Below are 22,813 nucleotides of genomic sequence, written 5' to 3'. Positions count from 1 at the left end.
GTGCCTATTGACTTACAATGGTTTTAGTTCTGGATCTGTCTTGGTCATTTTGGGGATACTGTAATACAATCAGATCCGTTCTGAACGGATGCAGACGGTTGTATTATTTACCAGATGCATTTTTGCTCATCCTCTGACGGATCCAGCAACACAGTGGATGTGAAAGTAGAGCCTTACAGAGGCGTAACTATAATTTATAGGGTCCTATAGCAAAATAAGATGGAGGCCCACCACCTAGTGTAAGAAAACTAAAGCAGCAGAATATAATTAAATGTATGTACAATGCCACATATCAGAAAGCCCACATTATAGCAAAAAGCCACCATATTGTTACTCCAGACAAAAGGTCCTGTGCAATTGCTATAGCTATGCCCATGACTGTCTCAGGCGACGATATCGGAGCAGACATTCTGTAATTAGGATCCATTTCCGGGCATTAAGTTTGGGATTCTCTGTGGATTGCTCTGGTCTGAAGTTTTTTTTTTTCTTTTTTTGGGCTGCGTCCTTAGAATAGGACTGGAAGGGGGGCAGGATGGGGCTAGCACAGCCTCCCATGAAATAATGAGAAAGCCAGACAGCACAGTCCCACCCACCCATCTCTGCTCTCTGCTAACTTCTCCTGTGCCCCTCAGATTTCTTCAGACTATCCCAGAGGCTGAAGCTCTCTCCTCTCTTGTCCCAAGGTATGGATTCCTCTGCTCACAACTTTTTAAACTTGTGCTGGACTGTCTAACGGTCTATAAAACTACAAGATTAACTTGTACCATAAAAACTATAGGGAGCAGCTGTAATGTGCAATCTGATTGTAGGTGTGTCGCAGATGTAGCAGAGCTGATTTTGTCATTTGACATAGCACTGCAGGTAAACCTTTTAAAATGCAAACTATGCAACTGCCAAAGATTTCCATTCAGCTCTGCTATATCTGTTCCTCTATACAAGGTAGGAAAATTGTACATTTCTATTTTAGTTATATGATGACCTATAATTGTGCAGCGGTGTGGGCATGATTTACCACATCTATTCTCCGTTTCACAGGAGACCAACCTATCTTTAATTGCAGTGTACAATATGAATGCAATGAAAACAATCCCTAATTTTACTATAGGATTGCATTGCCTTATGCATGGGCGTAAGGGGTTAATAGGGGCAACTCTTCATGATTTGGGTTTGCCTCTTAAAATTCCATTGTGATAAGGAATGAAGTTTGCTGTGGATAAGGAGGAAGAATCTGAACAATCCGCTCAGGAGAACCCTTCATCTGTGATAGCGGCAGCAAGGGAAATGTGAGGAATGTCCAGCAATGGGATATGATGTGTGTGTGTGTGTGTGTGTGTGTATGTATATATATATATATATATATATATATATATATATATATATATATATACACACGCCTCAACCTACTCCATTATTTTAACAGAGAAGTATAGGGATAAGATACAGATTCAGCCCTGCTACATTTGTATCTATCACACTAGTCTCCAGATCTGATATTACTTGTATAGTTACAGTGATGTCTACAGTATAATGTATATTTCATGTATGTAAAGGCTTCCTCTGTATTTCATTGATTAGATAGATCTAAACTCTGCTCTATCACCTATGTCAGTTTAGTCTTTATCATCAATAGGTTCCATTTGGTAAGATATGGTGTTAACAGAACTAATATAACAAGAATACAATAGGCATAAAATACCATAGCATGAAAGATAACAAAGGAAATGTAGCAGAGCTGAGTTTCTCACTTGCCACCTCCGAATCTGGTGACATCGCAATGTATTCTCTATGGAACTGTTGCTAAACCCACTAAAGAATTTCCCAGCACGCAAACAATAGAGCCTTAGTGTTCAATGACCAATTCGGCTCTGCTACATTTAAGCTCATAGTAAAATTGGGAAAACAACATCTGTAAAAGCAAAGAGCTGCAGCTGTGCACATAAATTGTGGTTGTCAATGCGTGGCAGGTTCCTCTACAGTGCAAGGGGGGGGGGGGGGGGGGGGATAAAAGGGTTAACACAAGCATTGTCTGCCACATAAGCAAAAAAGGGGGGAAGGGTGGGATGGGAGAAAAGAAGGGGGGGGGGGGGGAGTACTGTTATATGGGAGAGAGAATCAACTTCACAAAGTTGCTGGAAGCCCCACCCTGCCTGGCCCCCCTCTCACATTACTCAGGCTCTGAGGAATGCTTGGTGCTATAGCAACATGGGTCCTCCTTAACCGGCTGATCCTCATCATTGTAGGCTGGGATGTTCAGAGTAGTTGGTCTCTCCAGGGCACACTTCATTAAAGGCCCATTTCCCACATAGGATCCAATAAAGAGGAGAATCCTGATTGTCAGCTCTATTGTTTTATCCTTATCATTTCTGCATCCTTTTTTTTTCTCTTTTATTATAGGGGGGTGGTTATCCTTTTTTTTTTTTTTTTACTTTTTCATTTAATTGAGTTGACACCGATTTTTTTTTTTACAGGTTGTTAAATATGTTGTAAGATTTCTTTTTTGCATTACAAACGCCCTTTTAAGTCCTGTTTGGACCAACCTCTCCTAGCTAAGGGCAGGAGTGGCGTTCACTGTCAGCACTATCGGAATACAGGACCCCAGCCTGTAAACTCCGGATGTGTAGTGATTAGGCCTCCCGCACCCCATCATATGCATTTTGTGGTCTGCAAATTGCGGATCCACAAAATAAGGATGCGGTTCATGTGCATCCCGCAACCATTAACATTGCAACTCCCCTCCACAAACAGTTGGGTGGGGGTCTCCTAGTATTGGGGCTTCCAGAAATATCTTTTAAGAAGGCATCCATAGACCAGGATCACACAGTGTGGTTGATGGAAAGATATTTCATTTTTATTGGATCGCAATTAATAACAGTTAAGGTCAGGTTCACATGGTGCAGTTTTAGAGATTTTTAACCCATAAAAATTGAAAAAGAAAGAGAAGTGTTATTATTTGCAATATTTCTGTCCTTCCTATGGAATCCTCAAAAACTGCACCATGTGAACCTGGCCTAAAAGAAAGTCTTTGGGAACAAAGTGGTAACCCCCTGCATGAATAGTGTGATGGAAACCAGATATGTAACTTGAAACTTGTGGATCTTGATGGAAAAAGTGTTTTCAGGGTTCCTCTAACTACCTCACATAATATCAAGCAGTGGGATCTCGCAGGCTCCTTTACACGAAAACGAGCATTCATATGTACACTTATCCAATAAATGTCCTGATCCTCGGCCTGTGTAAAAGGGTTAATAGTATTGATACAGGGGATCAGAAAATTATGTAAGAATTCTGTTTTTATTTTGTTAATATATTAAACCAGTAAAATAAAGAAAAGGGTCACTTTTTTTGGAAAAGGCTCTTGACACTTGGCAGTCCTTATTAGCATTTGCTCCTGTCACCGCTCCTGACATGCCTGTTTTAATAGCTTCATGTAGTCCCCATGTAATAACAATTCGGGAACATCTATTCTTATGGCTCTATGTTGTGCCATTCCTTTATTATTTCTACTACAAGTTATGAAGGAATTGCTAGCAGTCTGCAGTAAGGGTACAGAGGGGTGGTAACCAGTTGGGGGGGTGTACCTGCACAGACTGAAAATGGCAGCACTGATTGGATAGAGTGAGTCTGTGCAGGTACACACCCCCAACTGGTTACCACCCCTCTGTACCCTTACTGCAGACTGCTAGCAATTCCTTCATAACTTCTAGTAGAAATAATAAAGGAATGGCACAACATAGAGCCATAAGAATAAATGTTCCAGAATTGTTATTACACGGGGAATGCATAAAGCTATTAAAACAGACTTGTCAGGAGTGGTGAATGGTCCTCTTTAAAGGTGTTGTTTTATGGAGATCTTCTCAGATAAAAGCTGTTTCTGTGATCAGTTGATCATGGTTCTGGCTTCAGAATCCTCCAGATATCATTTTTGGGAAGCTGTGGCTACAGTGACCACTGCAGGTGAAATATAGTATTACAGGTTGGCCACTAAAAGAAACAGATATCCATGCAGCACATGGATGCACCAGGTCTTCCAGAGTGGGACACAGTTAGTGGCTAGTCATGTTGGTTTATTGAGGAGGAGGTGGTATAATAGGATATATAGCAACATATTTTCTTGATATGAAAACCAATTAATAATTTCCAGGCATCCTCCGTTGTGTAGAACAGAGATTCCTCTACATACCTCAAACTTTTCTGACCTACATAAGGCGATCACCAGAAAACAATTAGCAGCATATGAAGAACAAGTCAACACTAATTCTAAAGCTGAATTTGGAAATGTTTGACAGATGATCTGCAATCCTTAGGGGAAAAGTTTCATGGACTCAATTGATATAAGGCCAGCAGCCATAATTCTCTAGAATGGCTGGTCAGTCTCTGTAGACAGTTAATTTCTATAGACTTGTATGGTATTTATTACTATGATCTCATAGCAACATGTGAGCAAACCTCATAAAAGATCAAATTAGCATCCTTTGTTTTAATATATGTGTGTGTGTGTATATATATTTAATATAAAAATACAAAAATTAATTTAGAAATATGACATAGCTTTAAAAGCACCATAGAATAATACTATTAGATATACAGTAGTATACATACAGGCACTTAAAGTGCGCATGTGACATCTGCCTGATCATAACTAAGTTATCTTGATGTGCTTCTTCTCAAGGCTTTACAACAATGCCATGCTCCTCTCCTCCACACACTTCAGTGGGCGATGACGTTGGTGATCATATATACATGCAATCCCATTTCACAGGTGTATTTTATCTAGGCTTCAGACCAAGATAAATTTCCTGCTTCTTCATTCCTTAGCTCAAGATGATCACACCTCGGAGAACTTGAGTAACTATTTACTTTATGTCTATAAAATATATGGTTTTACAGGAACAACTCTTTCCATTTGTGCAAAACAACCTCAAAGTTCAATATGAGTTGCAACTGTGAAAGATATGAACAGATTATGTATCTTACTGATTTCTTCTTCTTCTAAATTGACCATGGGCATAAGAAATCTCCTATAAATTCTATGTAAGCATGCTGTTCAACAGCTTTGTGCTTTGTTCTGGTTCCATGGGGAAAAAAAACATTTATATTCTTGGAAATATCTCTTCATGTATTGTACATCCCTTTCCTGAAAAGCATTCTAGTTAATTTGTAATGCATGTCATATGGTGGCCAGCACATGGCTCCTTCCTAACTCCTATAGATCTCATGGGAATGGCGCACATTCCTCTCCATTGATGTCTGTCAGGAGTGAAACCACTGAAAATAAAGGAATGCAGGTCACAGGACCCCCATTCTCCCTATAGGTGAGGGCCCTAGAGGTTGGACTCATACCTGTCAAGCAGTTGTGGCATATCTTATAGAATAGCCAGTCTATGAGCTGTGCGCTGCGATTGGCGAGTGCTGCAGCAAGAGACACGCCTCCTACAAAAAATCAGTCCAATATAACAGACGGAGCTGAGACACCGGAGCCTATACCGGGCGAACGGAGCGGCGCCCAGGCATACTAGTAAGTGCAGGGGGACCCCTGGGCGCCGCTCTGCCCACAGATAGAGTTAGTTTTTCGTTTGTATAGGAGTGAAAGGTCCTCTTTAATGCTGGCCATACATGCTACATAATAATCAACAGATTTTTTTTATCCCCCCAGTTGCACTGGTAAAAAAAAAATCTATTGGCTTTTACCCACTAGAAGTGTATAAAAGTGTAAGTGTATGGAGGTTTAGCTAAAAGGTAAGGATTAGAAAATGGATTTCCAAAAATTTCAATCTGCAGCCACAGTATCAAGACACAGGCCAAGCAAACATGTTTATTTTAATAGAGAGAATAAGGTATGCCATACACCTGGCAGTCCAAAATATTTGACATTCAGGGAAAGTTAAGAAGCCCAAATGCACATTATTTCATGGGCTTATCCCACCAAAATCCAGTTTTTCTAAGGTAAATGGCCAGATTTAGTGGTAGCATGGTTTTCGACATGGATGTCTGCCATGGTATATGGGCTACCTTACAAATTAGATGTTCCTTTGACAATGATCATCTGCCTGTAGTCTAATGTGCAATCCACACCAACAGCAGATGTAGGTAATATCCATTACGTTAGGACCTCTTTCCTGTGACCCCCAACCACTGAGATCCATAAATCTCATGGGAGATAAACTACTGCTAAAGCACTCTGACAGCATCTCCACAGCAAAATAATTCTCTGCTGCCTGAGGCAAAAATTTAAATTACACTACATACCTCTTACATCCAGTGATATCTCCTCTAATGTTGATGTTCTCAATACTGTGCTCCAATACCAATGCCCCCCAGATATTATATAGAAATAACAGTGCCATACACCCACACATAGTGTTCCCCAAAGCCCCAACAATAGTGCTAATTCTCTCCCAGAGTGCCCTCATTAGTAATAGTGCCCCCAATAGTGATAATGCTCCCCAAGAGTACCTCCATTAGTAGCAATGCCCTCCATATTGTGGCCAATAATAATAATAATGCCCCCACAGAATTTATAATGCCCCCTGCAGTGCCCCTTTGTTTTTAATATCCCCTTACATTTATAACTCCCCTGTACAACCACCTGTATTATAATACCCCCCTGTAGTGTCAGTGTGCATAATGTTGCCCCTATAGTGCCAGTATATATAATGATCCCCCATACCCAAGTAGTGACGAAATATGTAATGCTCCACTGCTTGCTCCCGTAGTGCCAGTATATGTGCAGTTCCACTGTCCCCCTGTAGTGCCAGTATATAATGCTCCTCCATCCCCCCCATAGTGCCAGTATATAATGATCCCCCATATTATTTGTAGTGCCAGTATATTTAATGCTCTTCCGCCCACCCCCATAGTGCCAGTGTATGTAAGGCTCCCTTTTCCCCCTGTAGTGCCAGCATATAATGCTCCTCCAATCCCCCTTGTAGTTACAGTATATAATGCTCCCCCCTGTAGTGCCAGTATATAATACTGCTCCTCCCTAGTGCCAATATATAATACTCCCCCCATAGTGCCAGTAAATACTGCTCCTCTTGTAGTGCCCCTATATATTGCCCCTCCCCCGCAGTGACAGTATAAGATGCTCTTCCATACCTCCCATAGGGCCAGTATATGATGCTCCTCCTTTAGTGCCCATATATCTAATGTTTCCCCATAGTACCAGTATATAATACCCCCACTTGCTATGCCAGTATATAATGCTCCTCCCCCCTCCCAGTGCCCCCGGTAGTGGAACTGTTTAGTATTAAACAACTTGCCTCACTCCCATTCCCCACCAACCTGTGGTCTGATTTGCTGTGTCCCGGCACTGGCAGTCTGGTTGACATTACCACTCCTGCACCGGTTCTTGCGCAATGACATTATCACACAAGAACCAGTGCAGGAGCTCATATGATGTCATTGTGACCACTTGCATCATTCTACTGCCTTATAGGCTTCAGGCCTAGCATCCTGAGTCCTATGAGGTTGAATTTCGAGAACAGGAGGCAGAGGCCATAAACTGCCACCCCCCAGAGGCCCTGACTCTGAAGTTCATAGAGTATTGACACATGGAGTGACATCCAAAAATATCAGAAAAGGTAGCTTATTCTTTGACAGTTAAAAGGTTGAACTTGACGACCGTGTGTCTTTTATCTACTTGAGTAACTATGTAAAGTTGGGAAGATTCCTGGATGAAGGTCTGAACTTCTAAGATATTCAATATTAACTTATACATTCATATGCAAGAATATTATTAAAATGGAAAAACAGAAAACTTCCTCTCCACTATTTGAGAGGAACGGATGCAAAACCCAATGACCAAACGGGTTAATGGCTACATTTGCTTCATCTTCAATGATGAATCCAGCCAATGTGTATTTCTCTGTCCATGAAGTGTACAAAGTGAAATGTTTCCAGACATAGATGAGGCTCAAGAAGAAGTCTCTTTCATAAACTTAGTTTACTCTTCTGAAATAAACTTGTTTTTTCCTTGCTCTGAGATCATGACGAGCTGAGGTTTGTTTGCTACAGGACACGTTTACCTCTATTGGACCTTCCAACCAAAATACATAAAGTTATGTACCTCTGTGTCAATGAGTTTAACATATGAGAACCATTTTTTTTTTTTTTACACATTGGGGTCCAACCAAATATGTAAGGGTCAATTAACCCAGGTTTCCTATACCTGTTATTAGTGATGAGCGGGAGGTGCCATATTCGATTTCGCGATATTTCGCGAATATTCGAATGAATATTCGTGTTATATTCGTCAAAATCGAATATTCGTAATTATTCCAATTATCGCGAATAATATACGATTTTTTTTTTTTTTTTCGTATTGCGATTATTTATCTTGATAGTATAAGGCAACGTTCCTATGCTAATTGACTATGGCTAGGCTAATATGTGTATTTTACGAAATTTCGTGATTTGCTCTAACTTCGTCTCTTAGAATATTACGAATATTCTAAAAGACGAAGTTAGAGCAATATTACGAAATTTCGTAAAATACACATATAGATTGTAATTTAGCTAATATACTGCTATAATCCCTTTTTTTGCCTCAAATTTTTTTTTTGCCTCTTCTGAACTTAAGTTTTGTAAAATATGTACACTATTAAAAAATATTACTATAGCAGTATATTAGCTTAAATACAATCTATGTGTATTTTACAAAATTTCGTAATATTGCTCTAACTTCGTCTTTTAGAATATTCGTAATATTCTAAAAGACGAAGTTAGAGCAATATTAAGAACATTTGCAAAAGCCGAAATTGCGATGCGAGTAATATAACACGAAATAATCGCATGAAGATTTCAACTTAGCACTGCTATATTCCATATTCTAGCCTAGTATGGAATACAGCAGTGCTAACTTAGCACAGCTATATTCCATATTAGGCTAGAATATGGAATATAGCAGTGCTAAATTGAAATCTTCATGCGATTATTTCGTGTTATATTACTCGCATCGCAACTTGCGAAATTTCGTAAAATACACATATAGATTAGATTGTAATTTAGCTAATATGGAATATAGCAGTAAGTTGAAAACACCACTGACTGGAGCAGCCAGGAAGCCAGGAATCCAAAGGACAGGTAAGAACAACTTTAGAGAAGTGGGAAAGAAAAAAAATATTATAATAAAAAAAAATAATACGAATATTCGAATTCACGAATATATAGAACGATATTCTAAATATTCGCGAAATTGCGATATTCGAGAAAAAAATTCGTAATTCGAATATTCGCGCTCAACACTACCTGTTATGCATCAGAACATTTTTTTCCAAAAAGTTGCACTAGTAGCACTCTTCCATACATTTTGCAAGAGATTTTTAAATATCACTTTTCTGCACATTCAAGTGGATCTGCTTTTTATTTTTAGTTATCTTAAATATTGGAAATTACACAGTCTTGAAATGGGCATGAAGAGGACTCTACTGCTAAAACTTGCCAGCTAACTGATTTTAAGGACAGCAATACACCTTCAATAGCTGTTGGCCAAAAGCACGTTTGGCTAACAGTTATTCTGCATGAATCCCCATTCACATGAAAGCACAACTCAGCAGAGCGAGTATGTGCTCTTTATGGAAAAGAGGTGAGAATATCAGACACCTTGCAAGCGGCTTATCTCCACTTTTTCCTCTGTCATCAACTATTGGTGGAGATTTGGCACATCCCCATACACATAACATAGTTGGCCAGTCCTATCATTGTACTCAATGAGTGACAACAGTAGGTCTCTACACAACTGTGGGGATACATTGTTACTAGTCCAGGCATGATCATTAAGCTGGATTTCTGCAGGCTGAAGGCTTGTTCAACCACCAGTTTTATCTCCCCACCATACCCTTCCCAATGCACATGCTGATCATGCATGTGTCCTTGAACAAGGACAGCGGAGAAAACTGCTGCCAGATACCTTTAACAATGGCTTATGTCCCAAGAACAAAAGGATAAGTCCATCGAAATCCCACTGCCTGATGCTTATCTCCTCTGACATCTGCTCTTGGGACGCCTCCATGCACATTAGATGGTCATCCGGTCCCGTCAAAATAGGGGGATTTGGCTGAGATTTATCTAATGTGTATGACCAGCTTTAGGCCTCTTTTAGATAATTCCTGTATTTTATTATCAGTTACTTCCACCTTTGAATACTAAAAGGCAGAGGGAAACATATATAAATTATTCCCTAAGGGGGCAATCACATGACCATGGTTTTAGTCTGCATCCGTTCCCCCTAACCCCTCCAGCTAGACGTATAACTTGACCAGCATGCACTTTCTATAATACCAATGTCTTCTTATGCACCACAAGGGTTTTTGGGCCCCCTCAGGCCCCTGGGACCGGTAGCGACTGCTACCTCTGCACCTCCTATAGCTACGCCCCTGGCTTTACATAATAGGGCACACTTAGCAGCAGTTTGAACATTACTAATCTATCTTGACATAATAGATCTCAAAATAAGGAGTTTTCTATATATTTTATTTATTTTATTAAGAGGAATAGACATTTCTCTATGATTTTGAGACATTACAAATGCTCCTGTAATTTTAGAATGTGTATGCGCACCTACATTCGATGGGAGTTGGGAATGCTACATTACTGACCAGGGATTCAGGGAATAGGACTAAGGCCCCATTCACACGTCCGCAAAAGGGTCCGCACCCGTTCCGCACATTCATTCTCTATGGGCCCGGACGTGAAGCGGAGAGCACACTATGTGCTCTCTGCTTCCGCATTTGCGGAGTGCGGTCCCGAACTTCCGGGTTTCGGCCACGAACTTCCGGTCTGCAGCTCCGCAAAAGATAGAACATGTCCTATTCTTGTCCGCAGCTGCAGACAAGAATAGGCTTTTCTATAGGGGGTGCCGGCCGGGTGTGTTGCGGATCCGCAATTTGCAGGTCCGCAACACACAACGGACGTCTGAATGGACCCTAAGGCTACTTTCACACCATTGTTTTCCCTTTCCGCTATTGAGATCCGTCTTAGGGTCTTAATAGTGAAGAAAAACACTTCAGTTTTGTCCCCATTCATTGTCAATGGAGACAAAACTGAACTGAAGTGCTCCAAAATGCATTCCATTCCGTTTCATTGCGTTCCCATGACTCACACAAAAGCGCAGCAAGCAGCGTTTTTGAGTGCGTCCTGGGATGCAAAGCAAGACGGATCCGTCATGACTCACAATGTAAGTTAATGGTGATGCATCCGTTTTCTCTGACACAAAAGAAAACAGATCCATTCCCCATTGACTTACAATGGTTTTAGAGACGGATTTGTCATTGCTAGGTTAAAGATAATATAACCGGATCCATTCATAATGGATGCCGACGGTTGTATTATTATGATGGAAGCGTTTTGGCTGATCCATGACGGATCCACCAAAAACGCTGGTGTGAAAGTAGCCTAATTATTCCGGATAGTGAGGGGCACTCAATGGTAATGACCTTGGAGCAAGTGCCCCTTTTGCCCTGGCTACACAGATGAGTGATAGACTTTTTATACCTGCGTTTTATACCTGTGTCACTCCCCTCAGGTTTAAGTAGATTATAGTGTTAGTAAGAAAGCTTTCAACAAGGTACCTGAAAATATGGGGGAGCACCGCAGTCATCGCAGCCCTGGTGTTGCTTTTGGTTAGCGAAGGTGTTTTCGCTCTCTGATGTGAAATGTGATTAAATAATCTTGTTTATTTTTGAGCTGTGGACATAAAGCATGTACTCCCAGCATGCATGTAATGAGTGCAAGGGAACGGCCAAATAAAACAGGGAGCCCCAGCCTGTGCAGCGATGACCAGGGCATCGGGAGTAAAGACGGCTGCCAAAAGTGGCAGTAATTTTCCACCCAGACACTCATGAAAGCTAACAAAGCTGAACTGACCCCAACCTGAAACACTGCACAGAGGAGAGATCCCTGGCCAGGGAAAATCCAATGAAAGGAAGTTTTTTTGGCCGACTCCATCTGACCACTTTACAAAGTGTACTGGGAATGAAAATGAACATTTGTGGGTCGATCTATTTCAAAGTACTTCAGTAAAATCTCTCTTTAATCAGATATGATGTAACATAAAGTGACCCGTGAAGCGTCAGCAAAGTTCACAATAAAAATTTGTCCTAAGTTCTAATGTAAAAAAGAATATTAAAAAGAATATTAAAATTATTTTTATTGTACTGTTAAAATGTAAAAAGAATAATAAAAAAAAATCATAATTTCTACTGCCCAGTGCTGATGTCTGGTGGCTATGATTTCCTAAAGGCTCATACACGCAGCAAAGTCATGTTTATGGACCTAGTGAATGAGCAGCTTAAGGCCTCATGCCCACGGCCGTTGTTTTGGTCCACATCCGAGCCGCAGTTTTTGCGGCTTGGACGCGGACCCATTCACTTCAATGGGGCCGCAAAAGATGCAGACAGCACTCCGTGTGCTGTCCGCATCCATTGCTCCGTTCCGTGGTCCGCAAAAAAAATATAACCTGTCCTATTCTTGTCTGCAAAACAGACAAGAATAGGCAGTTATATCAATAGCTGTCCGTGCCAACACAGACGCCATCCGTGTTTTGCGGATCCGCAATTTTGCGGACTGCAAAACACACAACGGTCGTGTGCATGTAGCCTAATACTGAGCATTTGCCTGAACATGCTGAGATAGGGCCAGCATACACTGTGCATACACAAAATAGTCACTAGTGTTGCGTAACCTGTTTTTCCTTACTGGAGAAAAACTGGTTCCAGGAAGCTCTTCCTGGAACTCGAGAAAACCATGTTGCATGTAAAAAGAATGATTTATATGGGTTTTTCTTAATGCAACCGTTTTGCCCAGTTAACTCAATGTATCAATGATGCAGCATGTCCTGAATGCATTGAGCAAATGGGATGTAAAATAAAATTCCTACAATAGGACATTGGGCCTGGCAGCAAGTTGTACCATGAATGATAGTTTGAAAGTGTCCTTACAGAATTATGTTATACACACAGTTCTATCACTACCATCTTACTAGGCCACGTTCAGGAATGAGATGGAAAGTCAAAGCAAATGTGTGCATGGTCACCACGGCATACATCTTCACTCTGCTCACAGCAACCTTTTATAGAACTTGGCTGATATTTCTTAATATTACAGTCCAGCTATGTTGTCTTCTTCCTCATCATTATTCTTCTGGTTATCACACCACAGTTCCTAATTCTCCTGGTTGGTGTGTCAGGACTTGTTCCATGCCCTGAGCTACATGCTTTTCCTGATTTTGCAGTACATATTCATGCTTGACAAACTGTATAAACCTTAAACTCCAGTGAAAACCAGAAAGTTGACTAAAGATCACAGGGCCCAGAAAGTGGAGTTTGGCTGGATCCAAATAAACGTCTGTAGTTTATGCTCTGTGACATGCGTTAGGTCCCACCCACTACAAGTTTAGCAATGGAGCCTCCTGAATTCTAGATAAAGTTTAGAACACATTCATCTCACTCATCTTGGTAAGTTAAACCAAAATTGTTAGACCAAGAGTATAGCAACCTCTATAAAGGTATTTATATGAAAGTGAATTTCTTGCGGGTTCACTATATTCATAACTTGATGATCAATAAAGTCTCATGCATCATTGTACACATTTGCTTTACATGTCACTCGACTTAAACTTGGATTTTTTTTTTTTCAGATCTGGTTGCACAATGAGAGTCTGGATCTTCTTCGTCCTGTGCCTGGCTGGCAAGGCACTAGCTGCACCTGTAAGTGTTCATTTATATACAATGAAATTCTCCTCCTCCTTGAATTTGATGTAATAACTAACATAGTAAAGCTGAAAAAGGCAAAATACACTTTGGGTTTATTATCCTATACTGTTGATCTAGAGGATCTTTTCTGCTGTGGCCCAATCCATGTTCTATTGTGGACCAACAGAGAAGGATGCAGGGACCTGGCTTAATGGGTCAGACATAGCTTAGCAGAGCTATTGCCTCCTCTTTTTAGTTGATCTACTGCTGAGCATGAATTGGGCCATGAGAGAAAAGATCTTGCTTTATTAAAGGTTTCCTTACATACAATCCCATGCTCATTGCTTCATGTACAGCATTTATGTGGCAATTTTCTTTTCGGACTTCATTTCAGTGTCCCATTGATGGTAATATATGTGATACACTGGTGCTCACTAACTGTGTTCTCCTCTCTTTAAGCAGCAACAGGATGCTTTGCCAGAAGAGGAAGAGGTGATAGAAGATGTTGTGACTGAGGTTAGACAGCTTAAATCTGACATCTATAGACCAGGAATTCCTCTGGACCTTCTTTCATTTTCATTCTTTACATTTACAGGAGACAGTAGTAGGAGCAAACCCCGTGCAAATAGAAGTCGGAGAGTTTGATGAAGCAATAGATGAGGAAGAGGAACCCACCACACCTGAAAGTAAGGATTGCTTCCGGCTAATACTAAGCTTTGCAATATTCTGTATAGACAATTCTGTAGGGGCAGAAAATATATCCCAGAATATTTAGACAGGTTTCTAGAAAAATATATATGCTTTAACAATGACAAACCTGAAGAAAACTAAGAAGACAGTTCAAGGACCTAAGACATGGGTATACTTTGTACTTTCAGTGTAATTTGAATTCTTAACCCTTAACTTGAAAAACACAACCTTCTTCTTTCTCTAAATTCTTATAAAACATTATGTCCCATAGACCCTTGCTTGAACCACCACTGCAAGCATGGCAAAGTGTGTGAAGTAGATGAGAACAACACTCCAATGTGTGTGTGCCAAGATCCATCAACCTGCCCTGCAAGTGTAGGCGAGTTTGAGAAGGTAAGTCTTGAAATGGATTGTGTAGGTTGCATAGTAGCCAACTCTACTCAACCATCCAAAAAATAGATTTAGGACAAGCCATCCGATTTATCTCATAGGCCTCATAAAGACCAGTACTGTATTTGGAAGGTCTTGATCAATTTAACTCTCAACAAAGTTTATTATATATAGAATAAATACAAATTCTGACGAGTTGTCCAGTTGTCAGATTCCAGTTTGGGCCTGAAGCAACATATTTAGAGTATTTGCACATTCCAAACTTGAAGTTGTTTGAATATGAATGAGAGAGATTGTTAGGGTAAAAGCTGCTGCACATAATGTGAATCAGTAAATGCAAAAATGAAGACTAAGACACTGTTATTCACTTGTAGTATTACTGTTGTAACTTTAGTCATCTTTGTAAAAATCTTAAGTCTACTACTTTTCAGAAATGTCATTGATATCTCTTTAGGAAGGTATGCTAGCTGGATGCACAGTAGGTCAGAAGAAGCATATAGCATAAAAATACATACAGGATAGAGGAAAATGCCACTAACCAAGGGTTTATATACACCTTAAAATTACTATTATATTCTTGGAACCCTTCAAACCCTTGAAAATGAAAGACTCGCCATAAACTTCTTATGAAATAACCATCTTTCCCATTTCTTTCTCACATAGGTCTGTGCTACAGACAACAAGACCTATGACTCTTCCTGCCACTTCTTTGCCACCAAATGTACCCTGGAAGGAACAAAGAAAGGACACAAACTGCATTTGGATTACATTGGACCATGCAAATGTGAGTCACTATGGTCTTTATGGTCTTTATCCTCTATGCCTATAATCCCATTTCTAATGAAGCAACCAGGTTACACAATTCTGCAAGTAACAATTCATAACTGATCAGTCCATTAGTGGGGGTCCCACAACTGTGATGTCAGAAAACCAGCATGCAATTTTCTTTCCATTCAGCTCCAATTGACCAACTGTTGAGAAAAGCTGCATAGAGCCAACAGGAGAAACATTGGTAGATGCCTAAGGTCTATGAAAGCCTCCCCTTCAACGATGATAACACGTTATGTAATACTGTACAGGCAAACATATGAATAGTTTATGAATCCAGTAGTCAGAAGAGATATTTGATACTTCCCCATTGGTTTGTAGTCACTAGGTATTATAACCACAGGTTGGTGGAGCAAGTAAAAAAAAATAATGTAACTTTCTTGACATTAATGTGAAGGATGAAGTTATTTTAGAATACTTGCTCCAACATCTTGACTATAAACTCAGATTTTCCATTGCTGGGCCTCAGGGTCATTTCATTTTTGGTTGCTGGTTAGAGCCTGTGGAGTTCCCATGAGGAAAGATGTCTTCTACATCTGCTGGGAGTCAAATATCTGCATACTGCTAGCTCAGCGCTCCAACTGAATGCAGCCAATGAGCATCAAAGTTTCCCCTAGGGACTAATTCCTAATGTGCTGAGATGTGTTCTAGCCTGCAATGTAATGTTTTATATGGAACATTCTGCTCATTCTAGGATAATAAACCTATTGTTAGATTTATACTTAAATTTACAACAATTCCCAGCTTACATCTCACAATGTTTGCTATACTAAAATATGTAGGAGCTAGGAATTACTTTCTTTTACAATGATACAACTCAACCCATTAACCCATAAAGCAGTGCCGCCTAGTGGGCTAGGATTATTGCATAATATGCAATTCCCACTAAATATTGTTTTATGATGAGGGAGGGGCTGATAAATTGCACGTATATCTATCTGCTCATAGAGTTTATAGGTTGGGGTTACGAAAAAAAAGGACTATTGGTGGTATGTGTTTCTAGGTGAATCCAGATGAGGCACTACTCTCAGAACATTAGCTTCATCTGTTGAATCTAATACGTTGCATGCTAGAAGATGCAGGGATGTCTGGCATTAGGAAAAGGCTCTGCTTTTTTCCATAAACAAATTAGAAAAAGGCTCTGTTTTTTTTCTAGAAACAGCACCACTCTTGGCCAATGGCTATACCTGGTAATGCAGCTCAAAATCATTGACTTGAATATAATAAAGGGTTGTATTCCACAAAGAATTAAATATATCTAAACACCTGTTAGGAGTCAATGTTCTGATGTATTATTGTCTGAAGAAGAAAAGTGCAGTGTTTGGTCATTCCTACACAAAATGCTGCCACTCCAAGGAAAAGGGTTTACCTGATGTTGTTCAAGAACTTAACAGTGCAAGACTCACTTTTGAAAAAGATACTTCCCTATGAGTATGTCAGTGACAACAGGCAGGATAATAGACATTCCTGCTTGGACAAAGAAAGCTCTATCAAGACTGGGAACGTTGGGCAGTCAACTTTGCTACAACAAAGACTGCCCTGTAAATGGGTCTTTCAGACTGACTGTGAGCACATTAACAGTGCCAACATTTCTGGGCAAAGTGAATGGTGTCAGTCCCTATGCTGGTGCGTTTACTTGGTTCTGTTACTTACAAAGTACAGGACTGGGGTGAAGATTATCTGTGAAGGCCAAAGGCCGTTCATTCTATTCTCTGTCCAGTTAGACTAGATGAAAAAACTGATTGTACATTTTTCTAAGCTGACTCCTTAGCAACGTCTGACAAGGATTCCTTGGGCCCACCACAGGAAATGATTTTTAGAGCCATCTTTCATTTACGTGTGTATTCCCACTTTAAATTTCATCATACTGTTCATCATAATCTAATACATTTTCTGTAAATCAATGCATAACAGAGCTTAGCGGCTATTGTAGTCCTCTTATGCTGGACTTTTGGGGACCATTATTGTGATCCTCTGGTACTTTACTGGGTTAGTCCAACCTTCCTTCTTAGCTTACCATTTAAGCCAACATATTTATCTCCATTTTTCTTCTTCTTTTACAGACATTCCTCCCTGTGTGGACTCTGAGCTGAACGAATTCCCTCTGCGCATGCGTGACTGGCTTAAGAATGTCCTAGTCAGCCTCTATGAGCGTGATGACGAGAACAATTTACTCAATGAGAAACAGAAGATAAGGGTAATAAAACAGAACTATAACAATTCCATCTTATGGCTTGCATTGTATTTTATATGTATGAACAGACATGTTGTATCTACCACACCCCTCAGTCACATGATGATCCAGGGAAGAGAGCCTTGGAGAATAGAAGTGTTGAGATGGCCATAGATGTAATGATTAATGCTAGTGATAAATGACAATTGCTACGTGGACTTGAAAGTAATTGAGAATGCAGATATAGCAAAGAGGCTGAAATGTGTGATTGTCCCATTTTATCCAGAAAAAGTCCATTCACAGTTTTATTTCTATTGCCTTCCAAAAACTTCTGATCATGGGGCTTCAGGGTGTCGGACCCTCATCAATCAATGCGGAAAATGTGCTGAAAGGCGAACAACCCCTTTAAGGATCTATATGTCCTTCTAGACCCTTTCTCTATTTTGCATCCTGGAAGACACTTAGTACTATTAAAAGGAGTCTGTTATTAGGAGTTTTGCTAATCAACCAAGTATAATGCATTGTAGGGCTTGCAGAGTTGCTGGTTTCTTTTGGATCAATATGTAAATGGGCTGTTAAGTGCACCAATGGTTGGCTTAGCTCCTAAGTGCCTCCTAGTACCTCCAATGTTCTGTTCAAGCCCCTTCTTCTCTTGACTTATTGAAAGGGCTAGACATTCAAATCCACCTCTCACCCCTGGCCCTGTAATATTGCGTCTGGATCGAGCAGTACAAAATGGGCTTGTATGTAGTACATCACACTTTTCAAAAGAACTGTACCGCACATGCCCTAATGCCGGACTCCTTAAATTCTCGTTATCTTTACATCCCATAGAATGGTTGAATCTTTGTGTAGATTTATAAATGTCACTTTACAATAATGTAATGTACAGGTGAAGAAGATCCATGAGAACGAGAAGCGTCTTGAAGCTGGAGAACACTCTGTTGAGCTCCTGGCACGTGACTTTGAGAAGAACTATAATATGTACATCTTCCCCGTGCACTGGCAATTTGGACAACTGGACCAGCACCCCATTGATGGGTATGCTTTTTTTTGCTGCTATTAATATTGAGGACAAGTAGAATACAAAATTCTGTAGCTTTTATTCAAAAGATATTGTAAATTGTCTCATATGGAACAGATGCTATGTCATGTGAGATATTTTAGGCATATATCATGCAACTGAAACAAACATGTCCTACTTTTTTCAAATGATAAATCCATGGTTAATGTATTCTGTCCTTAGATACCTTTCCCACACTGAGCTGTCTCCTCTCCGTGCTCCTCTTATCCCCATGGAACACTGCACCACTCGTTTCTTTGAGGAATGCGATGTCGACAATGACAAATACATTGCTTTGGATGAATGGGCCAAGTGCTTTGGAATCAAGGAGCGTAAGTACAATTATAAGATTTCCAGGGTTGTACCAAATGTAATTATGTCTATTACTGTACAAATGTCACCTACACTAACAGTGCAACAACTTGCCACATTGCAGTGCTAGGTGGGGATCCGATTCCCTGGAGCCCCACTGATCATCTGTTTGAAGAGGCCGTGGCGCTCACCGGAGCTCCGGTGAATGTTAGTCTCTTCACAGCTTACCAAGCACAGCGCCGTACATTGTATATAGGCTGTGCTTGCTATTGCAGCTTAGCCCCATTCACTTGAATGAACCCGCACCTAGACCATATAACCGACATACAATGAGGTCACTAGCCTAGGAAAAGGCCTTAGTGTTCAAGGAGCGATGCAGCCTCTTCAAAAAGCTGATCGTTGGGGGCCCTGGGAGTCGGACCCCCCACCTATCTGATATTAATTACCTATCCTGAGGATAGGTCCTCAGTATAAAATTCTTAGATAACTGCTTTAAAGAGGACCTTTTATTACGATAAAAAATCTAAACTAAGTATGCTGACATGGAGAGCAGCGCCCAGGGATCTCCCTGCACTTACTATTATCCCTGGGCGCCGCTCCGTTCTCCCGGTATAGTCTCCGGTATCTTCAGATTTTCGACTCAACTGGGAGGAGCCTGCTTTTGTTCTCCTGGGCGTCTCCTTCTCCCAGGCTGTAGCGCTGGCCAATCGCAGCGCTCAGCTCATAGCCTGTGAGTTTTTTTTGGGAGAAGGAGACACCCAGGAGAACAAGAGCAGGCTCCTCCCAGTTGAGCCGAAAATCTGAAGATACCGGAGACTATACTGGGAGAACGGAGCTGCGCCCAGGGATAATAGTAAGTGCAGGGAGATCCCTGGGCGCCGCTCTCCATGTAAGCATACTTAGTTCCGATTTTTTATTGTAATGAAAGGTCCTCTTTAAGTGTAGAGAATTAGGACAAAAAGTTTCTTTAGGAAGTTAGAGAGTGAGGGTCATCTGCCAATACTCTCAAGACTGTTGGAGATTAATTCCATGTAATGCATAGAAGTAGACTTTCAGATTATCTGTGCTTTATGTAGACACTTGAGTTTTCAGAAAAATAGTCGATACTCCACAATGTAACCACACACAAAAAGACACAAGGACTAGTGTACCCGCTAAGGCTACTTTCACACTAGCGTTCGGGCGGATCCGTTCTGAACGGATCCGCCCATAATAATGCAGACGGAGGCTCCGTTCAGAACGGATCCGTCTGCATTATATTAGCTAAAAAAAGCTAAGTGTGAAAATAGCCTGGGACGGATCCGTCCAGACTTTCAATGTAAAGTCAATGGGGGACGGATCCGCTTGAAGATTGAGCCACATTGTGGCATCTTCAAACGGATCCGTCCCCATTGACTTACATTGTAAGTCTGGACGGATCCGCACGCCTCCGCACGGCCAGGCGGACACCCGAACGCTGCAAGCAGCGTTCAGCTGTCCGCCTGTCCGTGCGGAGGCGAGCGGAGCGGAGGCTGAACGCCGCCAGACTGATGCAGTCTGAGCGGATCCGCCTCCATTCAGACTGCATCAGGGCTGGACGGCTGCGTTCGGGTCCGCTCGTGAGCTCCTTCAAACGGAGCTCACGAACGGAAACCCGAACGCTAGTGTGAAAGCAGCCTAAGATGTGTGCTCTTTTTTGGAAAGCGTTAAAGCAACATATTGTATAATCTGGTACAATAAGCCAAACACCATCTCAACCCCTCTGCAATAAATGCTAGCATTTTCTGAGCTCATAGATTAGAGGGAATAGTCCCAGGGATGTAGTAAACTACGTGCCGATTTATTTGAGTAGATTATCGAGTTCATTATCCGCAACAAGCATTCATATGTTTGTTTGGGCACCTGTGTAAACAGGGATGTGCTGCAGACAAACAATGAAACTCTATGGGGATGAATGATCGTAGTGACGATTATTCATCCCCATTGAGCGGGCATTATTGCTGCATGTAAATGCTGGCAGTGATTGGGAATTAGCTGTTAATTTCTGATCACTGACCTTTATATTGGACTGTATAAATTGGCGCTAAAAACCTATTCCAGCTGCTGGAAACCTAGCTAGAGCTGGATTGAGGTATGTTGGTTCTGAAACAACAGAGCTGTTACCAATATCTGGACTAGATTAGAAATGTTATAGGGATATTGATCAAGGTCTCATGCTGGTAAAGGTTTTCCTGATTACGAATGATAAGACCTCATTCTGCATGCTACCCACATTACTGCCCCATATTAAAGAAAATAATCAAAAATGATGGTTGCTTGTCTTACAGACCACGTATGAATCATCTTAGAGACATGGTCACGTAGGTAGCCTTAAAGTAACAATAAAGAAACATGATGTAAAGTAACATGCACCATTTTCTTTGTTTCTTGCAGAGGACGTGGATCAGAACATGATTGTCTAAGCGAAATCAATGGATTTTTGTCTCATCAGAAATTATTTGTGTAATATTTTATTTTGTATCTCCTCTTTCACATTTTAGTTTGTAAATTTGTCTCTCGGGGGTTGGGCAGCAAAAAAAAATAAAAAATGGTGCTAACTTTAGAACAGATTCTATTAACGGTGCTGAGACCAACACAACAAGACGCCGTAGCGCATGGAGGAGATGACAGCGTGTCACCACTAGCTCAGAAATCCATTGTTTGACCAGATTAAATTTCTCTTTCTTTCACTCTTTTCTAATGTTTCCATCTGTCCAACTCCTGACTTCCACCTATTTCCTCTCTTCCTAAGAACAAAGATGAATAGAGCAGCTTACAGTGCTTGCTTCAAACCTCTTGTTGCCTATGTTCTCATATCTCGTTATTTTCTATGGCTACACTAAACAGAGTGTTAAAGCAGGACTTTAACCCCTTCTCTGCTGGAGTAGCCCCCCAAGTTTTCCCGAGATACTCTAGCAATGGAGGGGTTAACCCCTGACCGGTACGCAGGGGTGGGCGGGTGGTGGTATTTGATATTCAACGGGGCGGAGGTTTCATCAAGCACAAGACTGGTTCGCCTGGAATGTCAATGTTGATTTAGAGAGTTTGGCGTAAAAATCAAAACTGAGGCTCCTCAAAGAATAAAACATTGAAAAGTATTTCTTCCTCATATTTTGCATTCACTGAAACTGCTTCTTGTCACATGCTTTAATGTATAGATTAAAATAAAATATCATCATTATGATATATTCTTCTTACCCAAAGGTCCTGTAGTGTCAGGTGTTGGGACTCCAGACTGCATAGAGTAAAATGGATCTCAATCCAAGTGTATCCCCTTGAGGTTTCCTCTTAAAGGTGTTTAGGAAAGCAACTTCAAATTCCCAAAAAATCCACTTCCACATGTTCCCCCTAGATGTAGCCAGTGCTGACCCCCTTGGCGTGCAGAACAAGGGACCAACTTTTCTTGCTATGTCATCAATTTCTAACATAGGAAAAACTTCTGGTCAGTCCATTGTAAAGGAATTATAAAGAATGTATAACTGTCTTGCACTACAACATACTGAAGTAAGTAATCACATATGGCATACAGTACCACCTCAGAAATAACCACATTAGACATCAACCCCCCCTCCCCCCCCCCCCCAAAAAAAGTATTGTATAATAATGTAATCTTAGAAGGGAACCCAAACAAAAATCAAGATGTTTTCTCAT

General features: G+C 40.8%; 1 protein-coding gene across 2 annotated transcripts; it reads left to right on the top strand.

Annotated features, from left to right (window-relative positions):
• The first annotated feature begins 561 nt into the window (after positions 1–561).
• On the top strand, positions 562–22,343 carry SPARC (secreted protein acidic and cysteine rich). 2 transcript variants are annotated; one of them, XM_044281173.1, is made up of 10 exons: positions 562–683; positions 13,634–13,703; positions 14,148–14,204; positions 14,284–14,374; positions 14,650–14,771; positions 15,432–15,552; positions 17,660–17,793; positions 18,662–18,810; positions 19,016–19,164; positions 21,557–22,343. In XM_044281173.1, the coding sequence occupies exons 1-10, from the start codon at positions 562–564 to the stop codon at positions 21,583–21,585; spliced, it is 1,044 nt and encodes a 347-aa protein (XP_044137108.1). In that variant the 3' UTR covers positions 21,586–22,343. The 2 variants fall into 2 exon arrangements, with proteins under 2 accessions (XP_044137108.1, XP_044137109.1); XM_044281174.1 differs by having other exon boundaries at positions 563–683; positions 14,151–14,204.
• The last annotated feature ends 470 nt before the right edge of the window (positions 22,344–22,813 follow it).

Source organism: Bufo gargarizans, chromosome 2, assembly GCF_014858855.1.
Source record: "Bufo gargarizans isolate SCDJY-AF-19 chromosome 2, ASM1485885v1, whole genome shotgun sequence".
NCBI lineage: Eukaryota > Metazoa > Chordata > Amphibia > Anura > Bufonidae > Bufo > Bufo gargarizans.
This window is presented reverse-complemented; position numbering and strand designations above follow the sequence as displayed.